Source organism: Suricata suricatta, chromosome 9 (genome assembly GCF_006229205.1).
Source record: "Suricata suricatta isolate VVHF042 chromosome 9, meerkat_22Aug2017_6uvM2_HiC, whole genome shotgun sequence".
In the NCBI taxonomy this organism is placed as follows: domain Eukaryota; kingdom Metazoa; phylum Chordata; class Mammalia; order Carnivora; family Herpestidae; genus Suricata; species Suricata suricatta.
The window spans coordinates 71,388,097-71,409,227 of NC_043708.1; the positions used below are offsets into that span (position 1 = coordinate 71,388,097).

General features: G+C 48.3%; 1 protein-coding gene across 3 annotated transcripts; it reads left to right on the forward strand.

The window, feature by feature from the left end:
• Nucleotides 1-1,337: 1,337 nt before the first annotated feature.
• Nucleotides 1,338-16,303, forward strand: SALL2 (spalt like transcription factor 2). Of its 3 annotated transcripts, XM_029952335.1 has the most exons (4): nt 1,338-1,552; nt 11,672-11,989; nt 12,110-14,496; nt 14,960-16,303. In XM_029952335.1, the coding sequence occupies exons 1-4, from the start codon at nt 1,480-1,482 to the stop codon at nt 15,365-15,367; spliced, it is 3,186 nt and encodes a 1,061-aa protein (XP_029808195.1). In that variant the 5' UTR covers nt 1,338-1,479; the 3' UTR covers nt 15,368-16,303. The 3 variants fall into 3 exon arrangements, with proteins under 3 accessions (XP_029808195.1, XP_029808193.1, XP_029808194.1); XM_029952333.1 differs by having other exon boundaries at nt 11,672-14,496; XM_029952334.1 differs by lacking the exon at nt 1,338-1,552 and adding an exon at nt 11,032-11,279 and having other exon boundaries at nt 11,672-14,496.
• The last annotated feature ends 4,828 nt before the right edge of the window (nt 16,304-21,131 follow it).

A 21,131-nucleotide genomic window follows, 5' to 3' on the forward strand; every position in this document is an offset into this window, starting at 1 on the left:
CCCCAAGTGCTGAACAGGAGTGGGAGAAACAAAAAAGTCACTCAGGTCTATTGCTATTTTAAATGAGATTCCATAAGACCAATCACTTTTTTTTTTTCATGCTAGGAGCCTGGTACCTATATTGTACCTTTAACAATAGAGAGGAAAAAAAATGCTAGCCTGCTGTCTGATGTAACTGGCTTCCAGGTGTGTCTCTGTTACTTTATAGCTGTGCACACTTGGATAGGTTACTTAACCTTGCTGAGCCTCTTACTTATCTGTGAAGAAGATCATGTCTGGAACTCCTGGTTGGCTCAGTTGGTTGAGTGGCTGACTCTTGATTTTGGCTCAGGTCACAATCTTGCAGTTTGGGGTTTTTTTAAATATATTTAAAAAAATTTTTTTTTATTTACTTTTGAGACAGAGAGACGGAGCATGAGCGGGGAGGGGCAGAGAGAGAGGGAGATACAGAATCAGAAGCAGGTTCCAGGCTCTGAGCTGTCAGCATAGAGCCAGACACGGGGCTCAAACCCACAAACGTGAGATCATGACCTGAGCCAAAGTTGGATGCTCAACCGACTGAGCCACCCAGGCGCCCCGTGATCTCACAGTTTTGTAGGATCGAGCTCCACATAGGGTTCCACACCAGCAGCCCATAGCCTGCTTGGGAGTCTCTCTATCTCTCTCTCTTTTGCTCTTTCTCTCCCCTCTCTCTCAAAATAAATAAATTTTAAAAATAAAAATAAAGAGAATCATCTATAAATAGGAGTAGTCAGAGCTGTAATACTCAAAATATATCATGTACATGAAAATATCCTTTAAATTATAAAGAGCCCTCTTTATATTTAGTTTTATTATAATGACCGTCCATCTTTACTCTGTCTTTTTGCCAGTCTTTCATCTCCCCATTTTCGACTGGCAGTAGCTGACTTCTTGGCCTCACCATCAGAACCAGAAAGTTCTTATTTCAGCTTTATACCCCAGAAGCAGTCGCACATCAAACAAGGTGGCAAAGAATCATGAGAGAACCAAAAAGCACTGTGAAGACCTTGGATGAAGAGACAGAAAACCCAGCAGGGACATTTTCTCAACAAACAGCACAGGGAGAGGCCTGAGCCCTGGCAGTGAGGATAGGGTTAAATCCTTCCCTCTGCAGTACAAAAGAAAAGAGTGTGCGGAAAGATTAGGATTTTTGCTTTTACAATGGGAGCTGCAGAAGCGTAGGGAAGAAGCTGAAGAAAAAAAAGGGGGCGTCTCCCCTTTAAAGACTTGCAGAGATTGAGAGAGAAAGAGAGAGAGAGTCAGGGACAGAGAATCAGAGAGAGCGCTCGGGCCAGTCTGTCTGTCTGTCTCTGGGAAGGGAGAACATCTCTGCTTCCCAGTGATTAGCACTGGGGGAGAGGCGTCAGTTGGCTTCAGACCCAAGGGGAGACCAGATCAGGTCACCCCCGGTTAGGACTAAGTGAGCTCTGCCCCTCCCTACCCCACCTCCACCCGGGAATGTCTCGGCGAAAGCAGCGGAAACCCCAACAGTTAATCTCGGACTGCGAAGGTCCCAGCGCGTCTGAGAACGGTGGGTGCCTGGGGAGGGGTGCGGGAGCCCTGAGTCCCAGCCCGTGTGGGTCAGGCCAGGGCAAGGGAGGGCACCCGGGCCATGGGTGAAGCCAGGGGAGGACTTGGTCATTGGGGGTGTGAAGGAGTTGGATGCAGAGAGTAGTCAGGCTTTGACCTGTGCTGGGGAGAAGCCCCACTTGGCTTTTTTTTCCCTCAGGATGGATTCTGTTTGTGTTTTCCTTGTTTTTCTCCGGATGAAATGGAGTTTTCAAACTGGCTCTGTGTCCCCACCCAAGAGTTTTCTCCTCAGGTCCCCCTTTGCTCACTGGTCTTTGTGCCGTTGCTAAGTAACCTCCTCAGACCTGGAGGCCAGTCTCTTAGGGGTGGGATTTTCCCCCCTTTTCTTTCTGGAGAGTTGGGTTGCAAGAGAATGAATTGGATAAACGTGAAGGTTCCCCTGAGGGAGAAGAGAAAAAAGTTTCTCATTGTTGGGCTGAGCTGAGAACAGATCAGAGCTCCCAGAGGGAGAGAGCTAATGTCGGTCAGATGCAGTCTGGTTTGGGGTGTGGATCCATGTCACCTAAGGTGGGAGGAGGGAGAGGTCTGGATGAGGGACTTAGGTTTGTGCTTCAAGGGAGGCCAGGCTGAAACAAAACAAAACCAAACCAAAGTATGAATTAACATACTTGCGTCTGTTTTTAAAGTAACAGGTTTTCTGGGGCACCTGGCTGGCCCTGTCTGTAGAGCATGCAACTCTTGATCTCTGGGTCATCAGTTCGAGCCCCACATTGAGTATAGAGATTACTAAGGAAATTAAATTAACTCAAAATAATAAAGTAACATACTTTCTTTAGGAGGGGGTGGAAATGTTATGTATTCTTATAATAGTCCAGTCAGAGGCAGATAGTAACTTAGGGTATCAAGAGTGACATTGCCCAAAGTCTCAGAAACGTTAGAAGCATTGTCAGGACCAAAATAGGTTTCCTGATGTTCAGGGCTGGCAGGGTCGTTCTACTAAATTATAATTTTTCAAATTTGCTTGATTGTGGATCCGGCCTAGGTCTGGGAAATCTGTATCTTTGCAAGTGTCCAGGTAATTCTTGGGCGAGTTTGGACATACTGGTGTGGCTGTATACTTTCACACTGTGAAAGTCTGGGAGTCCTGCCCCTCAGGGATAAACTATTTAGCAAACAGTTGACTCAGGAGACAGTGCAGTGTAGTACTAAGAACAAGGATTCAAGAAAACAACAGCAACAAGAAAGAACAAGGGTTCTGAAGCCAGACTTTCAGGATTCAAATCCTGGTTGCACCACTTGGTTAGCTGTGCAACTTGGGTTGGTTTGTTTTGCCTCTCTGTGTCTGTTTCATCATCTGTAAAATACTAGCTACCTCATTAGGTTATTATGAGGATCGGAATGAGTTAATAGATGTAAAGCACTTGGAAAAATAAATAACATGGAAAAATAAATAACATGAATAAGTGCTCAGTATATGTGGTATCGTAGTCCCTAGAGTAAATAAGTACTTAATGCACGTGAGTATTGTTATTATATGTGAGGACAGTGGCACTTCCTAAAGCTCAGGAATCTCTTGGTGAACTTCAGTATTTCTTTATGAGATGTGTGCCATGAAAAGCTCTAGGATAATGTATTTTCAGCGACTAAAACTGATTCAATTTACCTTTCTACCTGTTGTTGTAAAAAAAATGACCTGAGATTAAATCAGTGCTCCCATGTGCTATGCAACAACTTTAACAGACATACTGTGTTTTGGGTAGAACACATTCTCCTCAAGTCACTGCTTTGCTGGGATCCCACTGTGCCCGTATTTAGAGGTTCATGGTGGTGGCATCCTTCCCTCCTGGGACACATTAGCCTTCCTTAATGCGGCTGCAGGCCGGATGTTTCCTGCTCCAGCTCTACAGGAGACTTCCCGTAGAGCCTCGGAGCCGCCTCACAGTCCTGCTCCCCTGCTGGCTGGATTGTGGAACAATGTCGAACCCCCTGCTCCCCCCTCCCCAGGAGACAACCTCTCCTCCCCAGCACCTCCCAAGTCTGCTCACCCATTGCCAGTACCCCTGTTGATGAAGAACTTATGAAGGAGTCAAACAAAATCTTTTACCACTGCCCTGAGTGGATTCTTAAGCCCCTGGAGCTCTGACTCCCACTTGGGGCTGTGACCATTCAGACGTGGGGATGGTGCTACAGGCATCCCCGTAGAAACAGTGCAGGCTTAAGTCTGACGGCAGCAGCACATTTCAGCTGAATTTTGCCTTTGAGCCAGAAAAGTCGGAAACATAAATGTAAGGGGCAAGCAAGCAGTAGCAACCTCTTAAGGTCTGTCTTAAGAAAGCAAAGGGTTTTCTGATCAGAATTCTCCTGAGCTACTTCCACACCCTGGAGTGTCATGGAGTCCCATCTGGAAGATGAGGTGGCTGGCTGGCTGGGATCAAATCTAAAATTCCTACCTGCTCGTATAAGATAGATTTCCTGTTCCTTCCTTTTCCATTTGTAGGGTTTCTATTTGCTTATGTGATCTTCAGACCCCTGACTTCTTCTACCCCAGAAACATTTTCTTGTTCTGCCTGCCCCCAAGTTAGGGTAGGGAGGACACTCTCTGTCCTCTGGTGCACCTGTGAAGCTGCAGACATCCTCATGAGCATCAGTGGACATTTATTTAGCAGGCTAGGATGCAACCATGGCATTCAGGAGGCTTTGCCTTCTTTTGGGCAATGTTTCCCATATGTGGCAAGCAAGTGCTCAGCCTTTGTTGCACATTTTAAAAGCCGCATCTCTGCAGTGACCTAAGATGTCACCAAGACACAGTCTGAAAAAACCTGTTTTCTAGCCTGGGTTTTGTTCAGCTTCCCAGACCAGAGCACCAAAACCTAACAGAATAGTTATTGCACATACGTGATGAGAAGGAAATAGTCTATTTACTTAAAAACTCTGGAGAGAGAGAAAAAAAATTCTCTCTCCCCCGCAGAGTCTAGAAATCTGGATTAGGGGACATAAGAGATGTGGATAGGGAAAATGTAAACTAGTACATCTGGGAAATGAAGGAAACGATCAGAAACCCAGATATTTAGTGAGAAGGAGAAACCAGGACAACAGCCAAACAGATCTAGAGGGAGAAATGGAAGCTGGCAGATATCAAGAGCAGCAAAAGGAGAAAAAAGGCAAATAGAGAGTTCTGAGGGCTCTGTTCCCTTTATATGTGGACCTAGAGAGCATAATCCCTCAGGGTGTTGAGCCTAAGCCTTTCAGCCCTTGGTACCTCTGGGTCAAAAAGAAAATATTTCTTTTTTTTTTTAATGGTTTTTATTTATTTTTGAGAGAGAGAGAGAGACAGCGCAAGCAGGGGAGGGTCAGAGAGAGAGACACAGAATCTGAAGCAGGTTCCAGGCTCTGGGCTGCCAGCACAGAGCCCAACCTGGGGCTCGAACCCACGAACCGTGAGATCATGACCAGAGCCAAAGCCAGACGCTTAACTGACTGAGCCACCCAGGCGCCCCAGAAAATATTTCTGAGTAGACAGAAAGTAACCCAGGCCAGGTGCAATATGGAGCACTGGATCAGGAAGCAGAAAACCTGGTTTTTACTCCAGCTTTGACCTTGAAGCCGTGTGACCTTGGGTGAGTCCGTTCTTCTCCCAGGGCTTCAGCTTTTGGTCTTTAAATAATACATTCCTAAGGGCACCTAGGTGGCTCAGTTGGTTAAGTGTCCCACTTCAGCTCAGGTCATGATCTCATGGTTCGTGGGTTCGAGCCCGCGTCAGGCTCTGTGCTGAGAGCTTGGAGCCTGGAGCCCAGAACCTGCTTCAGATTCTGTGTCTCCCTCTCTCTCTCTGCCCCTCCCCTGCTCATGCTCTGTCACTCTTGTTCTCAAAAATAAACATTAAAAAAAATTAGATAATAGCACTTCTTGCTAATGTTTCCGGAGCATTTCCTGTTTGGCAGGTACTATGCAATGCCCTGCATGTATTTCCCCTTGATTCCTCCCAACTCTGCTATTATGATCTCCATTCAATTTGTTTTAAGTTCATTTATTTATTTATCTTGAAAGAGATTGTGAGCAGGGGAGGGACAGAGAGAGAAGGAGAGAGAATCCCAAGGAGGCTCTATACCACCAGCACAGAGCCTGACCTGGGGCTTGAACCTATGAACCCTGAGCTCATGACCCAAGGTAAAACCAGGAGTTGGACACCCAACTGACAGAGCCACCAAGGAGCCCCTCCATTAAATATGTTTTGAATGTGTGGTAAAATATACATAACAAAATGTACCACTGTAACCATTCTTAAGCGTATAACTTAGTGAGGTTAGGTATAATCACAATGTTGTGCAACCATTATCATCACCCATCTCCAGAACTCTTTCATCTTTTAAAACTGAAATTCTATACCCACTAAACAATAACGCCCCATTCCTTCTCTCTGCAGCACCTAGCACTCACAATCCTATTTTCGGTCTCAATGGATTTACCAATTCTAGGTACCTCATATAAAAGAATTAAACAATAGTTGTCTTTCTGTGCCTGGCTTGTCTCACTTAGCATGTTTTCAAGGCTCATCCATGTTGTAGCATGTATAAGAACTTTATTCCTTTTTGAAACTATACCCCCTTTTATTTTTTAACTTTTTTTAATACTGAAAAAATTTTTAATTTTTTTAATGTTTTATTTATTTTTGAGAGACAGAGAGAGACAGTGTGAGGAGAGAGGGTCAGAGAGAGAGGGAGATACAGAATCCAAAGACAGGCTCCAGGCTCTGACCTAGCTGACTGCACAGAGCCCAAACGAGGCTCAAACCCATGAACCGTGAGATCATGACCTGAGCCAAAGTCAGACACTTGACTGACTGAGCCATCCAGTCACCCCATGTTGAAAAAGTGTAATGTTTATTTAGTTTTAAGTGACAGAGAGAGAGAGAGACAGAACCCAAGTAGGGGAAAGGCAGAGAGAGGAAGATACAGAATACAAAGCAGGCTCCAGGCTCTGAGCTGTCCCACAGAACCTGGAATGGAGCTCGAACTCATGGACCGTGAGATCATGGCCTGAGTTGAAGTTGGACACTTAACCGACTGAGCCACCCAAGCACCCCACCCTCATTATATCTTTATTTTTTATGTTATTTATTTTTATTATTTATTTTTATAATTAAAAAAATTTTAATGTTTATTTATTTTTGAGAGAGACAGATACAGAGTGTAAGTGGGGGAGACACAGAATCAGAAGCAGGCCCCAGGCTCTGAGCTGTCAGCACAGAGCCTGATGCAGGGCTTGAACCCACAAACCATGAGATCATGGCCCAAGCTGAAGTTGGCTGCTTAACTGACTGAGCCACCCAGGCGCCCCTATTTATTTATTTTTAAAGTAGGCTTTAAGCCCAGCACAGAGCTCAACACAAGGCTTGGACTCATGATCATCCTGAGATCAAGACCTGAGCTGAGATCCAAGGTCTGACACTTAACTGACTGAGCCACCCAGGTGCCCCTGTACCCCTCATTTTAAAGAGAAATCCAAGCCTTAGAGAAATAGAGAAATTTTCCCAAGATCACAAAGATCTTGGAGGTGCTGGGATGATAACTCAGGCCTGTTTGATTCAGAGCTGGCACTTTTTTTTTTTAAGTTTATTTATTTATTTTGAGAGGGAGACCGAGACAATCCCAAGTGGGGTCCATGCTGCAAGCACAGAGCGTGATGCAGGGCTCGATCTCACAACCTGTGAGACTGAGACCTGAGCTGAGATCCAGCATTGGGGCGCCTGGTGGCTCAGTCAGTTAAGCATCCGGCTTCGGCTCAGGTCTTGATCTCACAGTTCCTGGGTTCGAGCCCCACCTCAGGCTCTGTGCTGACAGCTAGCTCAGAGCCTGGAGCTTGCTTCGGATGCTGTGTCTCCCTCTCTCTCTCTGACCCTCCCGTGCTCACACTGTGTCTGTGTCTCAAAAATAAATAAAAACATTAAAAAAGAGAGAGAGAGAGATCCAGCATTGAACGCTTTATCTCCTGAGCCCCCCAGGCGCCCCAAAGCTGGCACTCTCAATCACTTTGCTCAGAGGGGGTCAGATCTTTGAAGTCCTTACCAGCAGCAAGAGTATGAATTCCTTGCTAAATACTGAGTCCTTTGATGTCGGAAAAATGTCTCTTAGAAAACCTTTTTTGGTATTTGATCCAAGATATTCCTGTTCTGGAAATATCCCACGTACAAATCATCATGCCTATTTGCCTATGATACTGCACAGGCCATGGATGCGTTACCAGGTTTGGGTGGCCTGGCAGAGGAGTACATGTCTGGATTTAGGAGAGAGAAGTGACCAAGAGATGATGGGACATTCTCCCTTAGAAGTAGTCTATGGCAACAGTAGCAGTTGACTGGACAATGCTTGAACTGTGCGTAAAACAAAGCTTTTATCTTAAAATTCAAAATATAGCTCAAGATGCACATACCCTGGGAAAGGCAATGCAGTCCCTTAAATTCACAGTCAGGTGTAAATCCTATCAAAATCTGTTTGTGGGAGCTGGATGGGAGAGAGTTGACCTGGGGCTGTGGGCAGAGTACAAAGGAAGCCTGACAGGAAGATGTGGCCTTGAGCAGCTGGTTTTGGCTCTGTCCTCATTTTGGCCAGGTAGGATTTGTGAGAAGCAGGGTAGAAGCTTTGCTGGGAAGAGCAGTCCTCTGAAAGGCACTGTGGCTCTTATCCTTGCCGGCACATTGGAATGGCCTGAGGAATTTTATAAACATACTGATACCTGGATGCCACCCTCAGGGATTCTGAATTGATTGATCTGGGGCGTGGCCTGGATATTGGATTTTTCAAAGCTCGTCCAGTATTTTTAATGGGCAGCAAAGTTTGAGAACCACTTGTTCAACTCTACCATCCTGCTGTGTACGCCTCACCAATATTCCTCTTGGTTCTCCCTGCCATTCTCTCCCAAGCCTAGAGCAGCGGTTTAGAGAGCTACCTGGTTTCCCTTTTCATTGTTATTCCAGCTCTTTATAAATTTAAACAAGCATGTCCAGGTCTTAGTCTCCACATCCATCCCAGACTTTGTGTGTGACCCAGGATAGCTTACCTAACCTTATCTGCTATCTAGGGACACCATTACCAGCTTAGTTTATTTCTGTGTTTATTACTTTCGTGTCTGCCTAAGACTCCTGCCCCCCTTTTCAGGATCGGCAGTGAGTGCAAAGTGCTGAGAAATAGAGGGTTCCTCTTACAGGTGGCTGTTGATCCGTCACCTTTCAGCAGGGACTAAATTTACCTTAAAGAAGAGTGCAGATCAAATTACCCATCAGAAAGCAAGTTTCATTAAAGAGCAAGAAAGGGGACAGTGTTTCCCAGGAGAAGATGAAAAGAAAAGGATTTCTTTTCTTGTCGGAAGACTTGACAAAACAGCAACTTGATATCAAATGTTCAATGCTAATTAACAAATGCTCGGTAGAAAGCTTCCATCTGATTCCCTCTCCCTTACTGAGGCCAGAGAGCAAATGGCAGGTAGGAACTACACAGGGCCTTTTCTCTAGCATTAGGGAAGCTACACAATGTTGGTGTGCTTGAGAAAGCACCGGACAGGAGTCAAAATTCTGAATACTTGCCTCACTGAATTACTGTGTTATCTTGGGAAAGTCACTTAACCTCTCCAAGCTTCAATTTCCTGATGTGTAGAAATAACACCCCAGGAACCTGTGACTTTCCATAACTGAGATAGATCCTCCTCCCTCTCACTGTACGTTTGAGTCAGTCCTGAAAGCACAGAGCGTATCTGTTTCAGAGCTGACATTTGTAATGTTTAGATTCTCATGATTATGTAAAGTTTCAGAACATAGTTCAGTGAAATGTTTTCAGTTTAAAAAGACAGCAACATTCGTGTTGAAGAGTGAAATGGATGGTGCCAATATTAGGTCCAAAAAAAGTCTCCACCCAAAACACTCCTTACTGTTGGTGTATGCCAATGATATTAGACAAGGTCTTACCTCAGAAATTACTAAGATGAATTAGTAACATGGAAAACTGATCTAATTTTAGCAAATGTGCATTTTAGGTTATTTTGATTGTTCTGCCACTGACAACGTAAATTCTCTAATCCATAATATTTAGGACTCCCCCTCCCCCCATATTTAACATTCCATATGTTCATATTAACATGATTTGTCAAGAGTTTTGCAAGTTTTTGCCCCCACAATATTTCTCTGAGAAAGATACACTACAATCTTATCACTTTACCAAAAATGAAAATGGTGGCATGATTAACCACTGTGCCTCAATTTACCAGCCAGGCAAGGATAGAGCTGGGATTAGAACGTCGTGGGCTTACTGATGTCCAGGCAAACCACAAAACTAAGGACTTTGGGGGTCACTTCCTGCAAGTAGGATTAAACTCCTTCTGGAAGTGTAAAACCTATTAAGATATTTCAAGGTAGAAAGAGAATGCAGAGTATTGGGTCTAAGAGACACCCTACCCCTACTTATCCTGTCAGACTAGGAGGTGGCCTCTGTGGAGGTGAGCTAGTGTTAAGTCATTTCTAGGCATTCAAACCAGATTGGGGCTGAAAGGGCTTTGCTTAGTAGCTCCCACTGCATTTTCTCCATTGTTTCAGAAATTCCCCTCCCCCCAGGTTAGAGCTAGGTGGGTCTCTGTAGGCCCCTGCAGGCCAGCGTCTCCGAAAACGTAGCTGTCCTTACAGTAGCTGTCCTTAACTGTGGCAGCGTGCAGAGTGTTGCACGAGAAGGGCAATGGAGGAAGAAGACGGGCAGGGAAGAGAGTACTAAGGAGATGGCTCTGGGAATAAGCACGAACTCTGTAACTCAGGTGTGACCCGGGTGATCTGTGGAGTAACTTGCATTGGGCTCTTCTGGGGGAGGGGGGCAGAGAGTGAAGGAGCTCAGTCTTCCGCAGAAAGGGGTTCTGAAATGACTTTCTTGGAAATTATCCCTTGCAACCTCCCACCCTGAGAAACTTCTTTTGTGGAGGGGGATGGGGGTAGGGTGGGAATAAAGATGAGGAAGACTGGACAAAACTTAGGGTATTTGGGGCTGCGTGTTTTGATGAGGGACGGATGTTCTGGGCTTCCCCCGCCTCCCACTCTGGCCCTCAGAACCTCTGGGATCAGACCACCCTCTCTGGAGTCCACGTTTTCCAGGCTCAGCGGATCCTTTATCCAAAGAAAAATAAGAGAAGCCTATCGCTTTGCTCTATTGAGCAGGGCTGTGTTTCCCACTGTGCCCCCTTGAGCCCGAGGGGGAGTGGGGGTGGGAGCAGGTCTAGGCAAAGACATCTGGAGAAGAGGGGAGCTGGCAGAGGGCAAGGGAAGGTAGACGCCACCACGCCCCACAAGCACCTGTCACGGAGCCTCCGGAAACCTGCTAGGCTCCGGGCCCCCGCCCCACACATCCGCCTCCCACTCCCCGCACCCGCCTGGCTCCCCAGCAGCTCCTCCCCCATCTCCCCTCTCCTAGCTTTCTCGCTCCAGCTCCTCCCCTCCTCTGCGCCTCCTCGCTCCCCTCCCCCTCCTCCGCGGCTCCCTGCCCCCGCCGCCGCCGCCACCGCCGATCACCATCTCTGCAGTCTGGGCCGCTGGGTGCAGAGGCTGCCGCAGCCCCCGCGGCCACCGCCGCCTCCCCCAATCCCGATACCCATTGTCTCCCCCTCTACCCTGCCCTCCACCTCCCCTACCACCATGGCGCACGAAACCGGGAGGAGCTCTCGTCTCGGGGGGCCCTGCGGGGAGCCAGCGGAGCTTGGAGGTGCGGTAGGGCCCTGCCTGGGCAGGGGTGGGGGCGGAGGGCATGCGCGCGCGGGGTGAGGGACTTTTTGGCGGACCGAGTAAAATGCACGATTCTCTGCGTAGGGCCTCCTGCTCACACCCATTCCTTGCGCCCGCGGGTGGCCCGGGGTTGGGAGGTGGGGGGGGACTGGCAGGCGGAGGCGGGAGCTTGAGCGTGCCTGCTCCCCCGCCCCCATGCTGGGGTGTTTCTTGTCCGGGCGGGTCACGGCTGAGCTGTAGCCCTTTGCTTGCCTGATGGTGAGCTCATCTCCCCACCCCCCACCAAGCGGTTACTGGGCTCGTTGTTAATTAGAGCCTTCGCCTGCCCATCCCAACCACACCACCCACGCTCTCTCCTTGTCTTCTCCCTAGGTGATGCTAGCGAGGAGGACCACCCCCAAGTCTGTGCCAAGTGCTGCGCACAATTCACTGACCCAGCTGAATTCCTCGCCCACCAGAATGCATGTTCTACTGACCCCCCTGTAATGGTGATAATTGGGGGCCAGGAGAACCCCACCAACTCTTCGACCTCTTCTGAACCCCGGGCTGAGGGCCAAAATAGCCCCCAGGTCATGGAGGCAGAGCACAACAACCCTCCGGAGTCTGGGTCCTCTGTGCCCACAGATCCCACCTGGGGCCCCGAGCGAAGAGTAGAGGAGTCTGCGGGGCACTTCCTGGTCGCTGCCACAGGTACTGCAGCTGGGGGAGGTGGGGGCCTGATCTTGGCTAGTCCCAAGCTGGGAGCAACCCCATTACCTCCAGAATCCACCCCTGCACCACCCCCTCCTCCCCCGCCTCCTCCGCCCCCAGGTGCAGGCAGCGGCCACTTGAACATCCCTCTGATCTTGGAAGAGCTCCGGGTGCTGCAGCAGCGGCAAATCCATCAGATGCAGATGACTGAGCAAATCTGCCGCCAGGTGCTGCTGCTCGGCTCCTTAGGCCAGACAGTGGGCACTCCTGCCAGTCCTTCGGAGTTACCTGGGGCAGGGACTGCCTCCTCCACCAAGCCCCTGCTTCCCCTCTTCAGCCCCATCAAGCCCGTCCAGACCGGCAAGACACCGGCACCATCCTCCTCCACTTCCTCCTCCTCCTCCGGGCCAGAAACGCCCAAGCAGGCTTTCTTCCACCTTTACCATCCACTGGGGTCACAGCACCCTTTTTCTGCTGGAGGGGTTGGGCGCAGCCACAAACCCACCCCTGCGCCCTCCCCAGCCCTGCCTGGCAGCACAGATCAGCTGATCGCCTCGCCCCATCTGGCATTCCCGGGCACCACAGGACTTTTGGCAGCACAGTGTCTTGGGGCAGCTCGAGGCCTTGAGGCTGCTGCCTCCCCAGGGCTCCTAAAGCCAAAGAATGGAAGTGGTGAGCTGGGCTACGGGGAAGTGATGGGTCCCTTGGAGAAACCTGGCGGACGGCACAAATGCCGCTTCTGTGCCAAAGTATTTGGCAGTGACAGTGCCCTGCAGATCCATCTGCGCTCCCACACAGGTGAGAGGCCCTACAAGTGTAATGTGTGTGGCAACCGCTTTACCACCCGTGGCAACCTCAAAGTGCATTTTCACCGGCACCGTGAGAAGTACCCGCATGTGCAGATGAACCCTCACCCGGTGCCAGAGCACCTAGACTATGTCATCACCAGCAGCGGCCTGCCCTACGGTATGTCCGTGCCACCTGAGAAGGCTGAGGAGGAGGTGGCCATGCCAGGTGGGGGTGTGGAACGCAAGCCTCTGGTGGCCTCCACTACAGCACTTAGTGCCACAGAGAGCCTGACACTGCTCTCCACCGGTGCGGGCACGGCCACGGCTCCCGTGCTCCCTGCTTTCAATAAGTTTGTGCTCATGAAGGCAGTAGAGCCAAAGAGTAAAGCCGATGAAAACACCCCTCCAGGGAGTGAGGGCTCAGCCATCGCCGGGGTGGCAGAAAGTGGCACAGCAACCCGAATGCAGCTAAGTAAGCTGGTGACTTCACTACCCAGCTGGGCACTGCTCACCAACCACTTCAAGTCCACAGGTAGCTTCCCCTTCCCCTATGTGCTGGAGCCCTTGGGGGCCTCACCCTCTGAGACCTCAAAGCTGCAGCAACTGGTAGAAAAGATTGACCGGCAGGGAGCCGTGGCCGTGGCGTCTACTGCCTCAGGAGCCCCTACCACCTCTGCACCTGCGACTTCGTCAGCAGCCTCCTCTGGGCCTAACCAGTGTGTCATCTGCCTCCGGGTGCTGAGCTGTCCTCGAGCACTGCGCCTGCACTATGGCCAGCATGGAGGTGAGCGGCCCTTCAAATGCAAAGTGTGTGGCAGGGCTTTCTCCACCCGGGGCAACCTGCGTGCACATTTTGTGGGCCACAAGGCCAGTCCGGCTGCCCGGGCCCAGAACTCATGTCCCATCTGCCAGAAGAAGTTCACTAATGCTGTTACTCTGCAGCAGCATGTTCGGATGCACCTGGGGGGCCAGATCCCCAATGGTGGCACCATGCTCTCTGAAGGCGGGGGAGCTGCCCAGGAGAATGGCTCCGAACAATCTACGGTCTCCTCGGTGGGGACCTTCCCCCAGCAGCCCTCCCAGCAGCCCTCCCCAGAAGAGGAGTTGTCGGAAGAGGAGGAAGAGGACGAGGAAGAAGAAGAAGACGTGACTGATGAAGATTCCCTGGCAGGGAGAGGCTCAGAGAGTGGCGGTGAGAAGGCAATATCAGTGCGAGGTGATTCGGAAGAGGCATCGGGGGCAGAGGAAGAAGTGGGGACAGTGGCGGCGGTGGCCACATCTGCGAAGGAGATGGAGAACAGTGAGAAAGTGATTCAGCAGCCTTCCCTGCCGCTGCCGCCACCACCGCCACCTGACAGCCTGGATCAAACACAGCCCATGGAGCAGGGAGGCAGCGATGCTGCAGGAGGCATACAAGAGGGGGGCAAACCAGAGAGGAGCTCGAGCCCAGCATCTGCACACACCCGGGAAGGGGAAGTCGGTGGCAGTACCTCGGTGGAGGAGCTGAGCATGCAGGAAGCAATGAGAAAGGAGCCCGGAGAGAGCAGTAGCAGAAAGGCCTGTGAGGTGTGTGGGCAGACCTTTCCCGGCCAGGCAGCCTTGGAGGAGCATCAGAAGACCCACCCCAAGGAGGGGCCGCTCTTCACTTGTGTGTTCTGCAGGCAGAGCTTTCTCGAGCGGGCTGTCCTCAAGAAGCATATGCTGCTGGCTCACCACCAGGTACAACCCTTTGCTCCCCACGGCCCTCAGAATATTGCTGCTCTGCCCTTGGTCCCAAGCTGTTCCCCTTCCATCACTTCCCCAGGGCTCTCCCCCTTTCCGCGAAAAGATGACCCCACTCTCCCATGAGCCTGTTTTTCTGTACCTGCTGCCCCTTGACCCAGGGAGCAGAAACCCAGAGCTCTGTAGAAGGACCTCCGGGATTTATGAGCCCTTATTGTCTTTTTCTCTGAGTCCTTCTGTGATACATCCCCAGTGGCTTCTGTCTAGTCCCTGAGCTTGGAAATGGCTGTGCTTGCAGGGGGATGGCCCCCTGATGAATTTTTTCTTCCCTCCTTACTCGCTGTACCAGAGGAAACTAGATTCTCTACAGTTCTCACATTCCCAAGGGGATCCCTCCCCAGCTTCCCCAGGGTGACCCTTCTCCCCCTCTCCTTTCTTCCTCTCCCTTTCCCTTTGGCAGGTGCACCTGAGCACCCACATTTGGAATTACAGCCCAGCCCGAAGGGGCCGGCAGCTGTCTCTGGAGGGCCCAGTGCCACTCCTCTCTGGTGACCAGGTCAACCTGCAGGACTTCCTGTCCCAGGACATTCCTGCCCAACTGGTGAGGGTAGGTCCCCTGTCTTTCTGGAACCAGTACACAGCTTTCATGTCAAGTGACCTGCCCACCAAGCCCCGGAGTTCCAGCTCCACCTCCACCACCAGTTTAGGCCTGGCACCACCAGTGCTGTTTGGCCCAGGAACTGTGGCTGGGAACATACCTCCAGCAGTGGGATCCAGAGAGGCCAAGGAGAAGAGAGCCCCCCTCTTCCTATGTCGGTCTCCTGCATCCAAGGCGGTGCCTGAGAAGCCCATCATAGAAGAAAAGTAGCAAACTGTACATTTCTTCTTTGCTCTGGAAGGTGCCAGCAATGAAGCTACAAGATACAACAATATCTGTATCTGGTGGTTCAGCCCTAAGGGTTAGGGAGAAATGAAGAGCATATAGGACATTCTTCCCAGTAAACTCCCATTCAGGCAAAGGTCTTGGCTGGTCAGTATGCCAAGACACCTCTAGCTTCTCCTGTTCCTTCATCATGGCCTGTCAAAGTTAGGAAACAAGCAGATGTCTTACCAGCAGGTCTGCCGTGGAATCTTTTGGGAAAAGGGAACTGTTCATATCTTTAACAAGCATTATTATTGGTGAGGGTCATTGAAGGAGTAATGATGGAGAGTTGAAGAGCATTGGTAACTCATAGGGCTTGCTGGAAACATATGAGATTAAGAAAGGGGCATGATGTGAGGGAGGGGACCTCAAATTCTTGATTGGATGGGTCTCACAAATGTTCTTTTGGACTATTAGTGACTTAGTGTGCAGCAATGCACCCCAGGTCCCTGGGGATTTCCTAGCACTAGTGTGCTTCTAGTTTTAGACAATTCCCTACTTTGTTCCCTGGCCCTTTGTATTTTCCTTGTCTTCCTTTCTCAAGGCCTATTTCCTCCCCATTTTGCCTGTCTATGGACCAGGGCTTAAGTCTTTGCCACTGTCTGGTTCTTAAGAGTCCCAGACCTTGGGAGATGAGCTCTAGGTAGTATTCTCCCTGCCTCTCTGTCTTGTAATGAGATGTAGTATTTACTCTTAACATAGGGTCATTTGGAACAGGAGTTCTGAGGGGGGAGAGAGTGAGGGTTCTGCTATTGGTTGACTTGAATGATGGTTTCTCCTCCAGAGGTACCAGCTCCAGAGTTCCTAACATAGTACAATGTGAAGAGCAGACAAGGGAGATATTAGTGTCTTTCCCTTTTCATTAAAAGTGTTTTAACCAAATATTTGTGTGTTTTTCCTTATTTCATGACTAAATAGCCAGCTGGGGTGTGATATGGGCATTCCCTAACATTGAGATTCCCTTCCCACTTACATCTCCTGCCAAAGTTGAACATATGGTGTTGAAATATTTAATTTATTCAGCCTTGTCCTAAAACAACCTCCAGTGAATGTAATTTCCCTGTGGAAATGGAGTTTATGTTCTCAGAAAGTAAAGGATTTGTCCATTGTGTGCAGTCATTGTCTAGATTCTTTTCTTTGCCTAGAAGTTTCCACCACCAGGCTTTTGTGGGGGGTTTTTGTTTTTGTTTTTGTTTTCTGTTTTTTGGTTTGGTTTGGTTTGGTTTGGAGGTTGGAAACTGTTTCTTTATGGGTCCTTCCTGAACCCCAGGGTAGCCTCGCTGGTATCAGTTAATCTGCAGAACCAAGATGAATTAATCTTTATGATCCTTGAGATCTGGGGTTATACAGAGGAATAAAAAATAATTCAACACTAATAATTTCTATTGATGGGATAATTTAAAGGAAGATTCTGAGGAAAGGAAGTACATGGGGGGTGGGAGTGTGAAGTGAAACATATATACTTTTTTTGCCTTATCTCTCCACAACATGGTAGGGTTTAGACCTTGGTTTTTTAAAGAGAATGTCCCCAGACTTTTTTTTTAACATTCCTAAGATTATAATATCACTGAATCGTAGTGCTAAAGGGACGGGGGTGGTAAAATGATTTGTCCAAAGTCACTCAGCCAATTAATGGCAGAGTTACTACTACCACCAGTGATCAGGGATGGTGCTTGTTTCTTGCTACATCATTTAAGACTCCCGACGTGAGGCTGGTTGGAAGACAGAAAGGAGGAGGTGAGTGAACCTATCCTTGGCTCGATTCAAGGTAAAGAACCAACATTTGATTCTAGTTGCCCCCTGCCAGAGCAGTAACAGTCCCCTTTAAAAGGTCCTGGTGAACAGGAGTATATGGAATCTTGTGAAGTCAACTGGAGAAGAAACAGCTTCTGCCTCTTTAATTCCTAGCAAAGCTTTGTTAAGTCTTTTTCTCCTTTCAGCGTATGGAAGGAGGTAGGTCACCAATTGTATTCCATTTACCTCCCCTACCCCCATTGGACATAGATAATGCCATTTAACTAATTAAACTAGACTTGCCCTCTCTTTACATGCCAGTTCCCATTATGGTAACAACTGTCAGTAAGGCTTCTACTCATGGGTACTTCCTCGGGCAGGTCAGCACTGTGCCTGACTCCCCGCACCCCTCCTGTCATCACTCTACTTTATTTTCCCTTCTGTCTCCTTTTTATTCTTTTTACTCTCATGTCCTGCTTTTTCTTCATTGGCCTCTCTTATCTGACAGGTTTTTTTCCCCTTTTCTCTTTTCACCTTTAATTTATTCTATCTCTTCTTAAAGCCTTTAATTTCTTCCCTCTTGTAGCCATCTCCAATCCCCACCCTCAGCCTCACCATTTTTCATTCTCAATCACTTCATTTGGTCATCTTTTTGGAAGGTGAATTAACTCTAACCTGCTAGAATGGTAATGTAAACAAATGCGGCTTGCAAAACACTTTACCTGAAATAAGTAATAGTGGATCCAGTTCAAACTGGATGGATGAAAAGCATCACTGTGAGAAGACTCTAGAGGCAGCTTCGTTCCTCCAGTTAATTTCTGAGGATTCCTTTTGTTTCAGAGATCAAGTGTTGGGTGGGTCCAAAAGTAAAGAAGGCACTTATGCCCCTGTGGGAGCTCAGGCTAGAATGGTGGAAAATATGAATGTATTTTTATATGGTTCCCAGACAGGGAAATAACTCAACGCAAAGATGGAGAAGGGGGATGGGGTATATATTCTTTTGATTCTAGCTTTCCTAATAACCACTCTCAAATATATACAACATACAACAACCTAAGGACCAATGCAGGTATCATTTAAGAACTTATATAGGATACACCAAGTCCCCCTTGGCTGATACAGAGATGTGCTGCTTCAGAGGCTCCCCACCAGGGAAGAACTGGCTACTTAGGTGCAAGAAGCCTGACTCACTGACACTCTTCAGTCTGCGGCCAAAGACTGAGCAAGTGAATGGTCCAGGAACTTAGCCATTTCCATGGAATGTGGGACTCTAATGAGCATTTTTGTTCTGGAATTCCCCATTGGGCTGGCAGAGACTGTCAGGTCTGCCCCGTAGTCTGACAGTTCTTCTCCCCAATCCTGCCCCCCCCCACCCCCCCGCTCCCGCTTTTCCTTTTACAGGTGTTAGTCCTCATTGAAGTTTTTGGAATCCTAATTCTGTCTCCACATCTGCTTCTCAGAGATTCAACCTACATTATCCCTGAAAAAGGCCTCGTGCTATTGGCGTATTTTCATCTTTCACAAACTGCTGCTACTCCTGAGACTCTGGTTACCATCCCTGGAACTTCTTAGTAAACCATGGAGCATCTGTCTCCTGACCCCCAAGCCAGACTTCACTAGTATTATTCTCAAGGAAGCCCAACTCTAACTATCCTTTTCCTTGTTTTTTTTATAAATGTTAATTATTTTTTTAAGATCTTATTTTTAAGTAGTCTCTACACCCAACATGGGCCTCAAACTCACAACACCGAGATCAAGAGTTGGATGCTCTTCTGATTAAGCCAGCCAGGTGCCCCTCTAATTTTTTTTAAGTTTATTTATTTTGAGAGAGGGAGAGGGAGAGGAAGAATCCCAAGCAAGCTCCCTGCTGTCAGTGCAGAGCCTACATGGAGCTCTATCTCAAGAACCATGAGATCAGATCATGACCTGAGCCAAAATCAAGTCAGACACCTATCTCATGGAGCCACCCGGTGCCCTTCTGATGTTTAATTTAATAACAGATTGACTAACTGCAGTGGACATTTTGCTTTTGATCATATAATAAAAATTGAGTTGGGCGCCTGGCTGGTCAGTCAGAACAAGTGTGTGACTCCTGATCTCAGGGTCATGAATTTGAGCCCCCCATTGGGTATAGAGATTACATACATAAAACTTTTTTAAAAATTAGTAAAAAAAAAAAAAAAAAAAGGCTTTAGTGAAAAAACATTTGACCAAAGAGCAAGTAAGAAGTAGAGTGGTATTTGGTCAGTACTGTGGATGTTTCAGGAATCCATTGCTGTGCCACAAACCATCCCAAAACTTAGTGTCTTTGTTTCTTTTTGTTTGTTTTTGAGAGGGGGTAGGGGCAGAGAGAAAGAGGACAGAAGATCCTAAGCAGGCTATGTGCTAACAGCAGCAAGCCCAATGTGGGACTTGAATTCACAAACCACAAGATCATGACCTGAGCCAAAGTGAGATGCTCAGTGAACGGAGCCACCCAAGCACCCCTCAAAACTTAGTGTCCTAAACAATAGTTACATATTTGCTTATGATTCCATGGATTGTCTGGGCAGACCTCAGATAGGATGACCTGTCTATGTCCCATGTAGTAAGGCCTGAGCGCACTCAGGCAGCTTTGATTTGGGTTGGAGGGTCCAAGATGGCTCCACTCACTTCTGGCCCTTCGGCTGAGTGGCATGAGTGTTGGAGCCTCTTTCCTTATTGTATTTTCATCCTCTAGGGCCCCTTTCCCTGTAAAGTATTTCAATCTTTAGTATCTCTCTCTCTCTCTCTCTCTCTCTCTCTCTCTCTCTCTCTCAATAAATGGACTTCCATGATATACCCAGGTCTCCAAGAGGGTAAAAGCAGAAACCTGCAAGCTTCAAGGCCTCTTTAGGCTTAGGCTCCTAAACTCAAAGAATATCATCACTTCTGCTACATTCTGTTGGCCAAAACTAGTCAGAAGTCCTGCTCAGATTCCAGAGGAGGCGCAATAGGATTTACCTATTAAAAGGAAGAGTGGCCATGTTACTCTGCATAAGGGCAGGGGATGGGAGGCATTATGACTAACTCTGGAAGCAGTCTACCACAGCAGATATGAAGAGAAGTTAAGAAATGTAGTGCATGTGCCACTCATCTGCCTTCAACTAGGCTTATACTCTGTCTTGACAAGAAGAGTTCTGGGCAAAGTTCCTTGCCCTGTGCACTGCTCAGGATAATACGCAGACTGGCTAAGAGTGGGCAGAAAACTGGTCGTGAGGAGTCTAGAAATAATTTATCTATAAGCACATCATGCCGAGTGGCCCTCCCATGTCCCTAAAATTTGCTTGATTTACTACTGTAATAACTTACCCAAAATGAATGTGAAAGCAGAGACTTCTGGAAGCTGCCCTTGATTTGGTTGACTTTCAGGAATACCTGTGCTGCTACTTTAGCTTCCTCTGTAAGTAAAAAGAGGCAATTCAAATATCCAAAATCTACAAGGAACTCACCAAACTTCACACCCAAAAAACAAATAACCCAGTGAAGAAATCAACAGAAGACATAAACAGACACTTCTCCAAAGAGGACATCCAGATGGCCTACAGGTACCTGAAACGATGCTCAACATCACTCATCACCAAGGAAACACAAATCAAAACCACACTGAGATACCACCTCACACCAGAGTGGCTAAAATGAACAAATCAAGAGACTATAGATGCTGGCGAGGGTGTGGAGAGACGGGCACCCTTGTACACTGTTGGTGGGAATGTAAACTGGTGCAGCCGCTCTGGAAAACAGTGTGGAGGTTCCTCAAGAAACCATCCGTAGAACTCCCTATGACCCAGCAATAGCCCTGCTAGGGATTTACCCAAGGGATACAGAAGTGCTGATGCATAGGAGCACATGTACCCCAATGTTCATAGCAGCAATGTCAACAACAGCCAAATCATGGGAAGAGCCTAAATGTCTATCACCTGATGAGTGGATCAAGAAGATGTGGTATATATATATA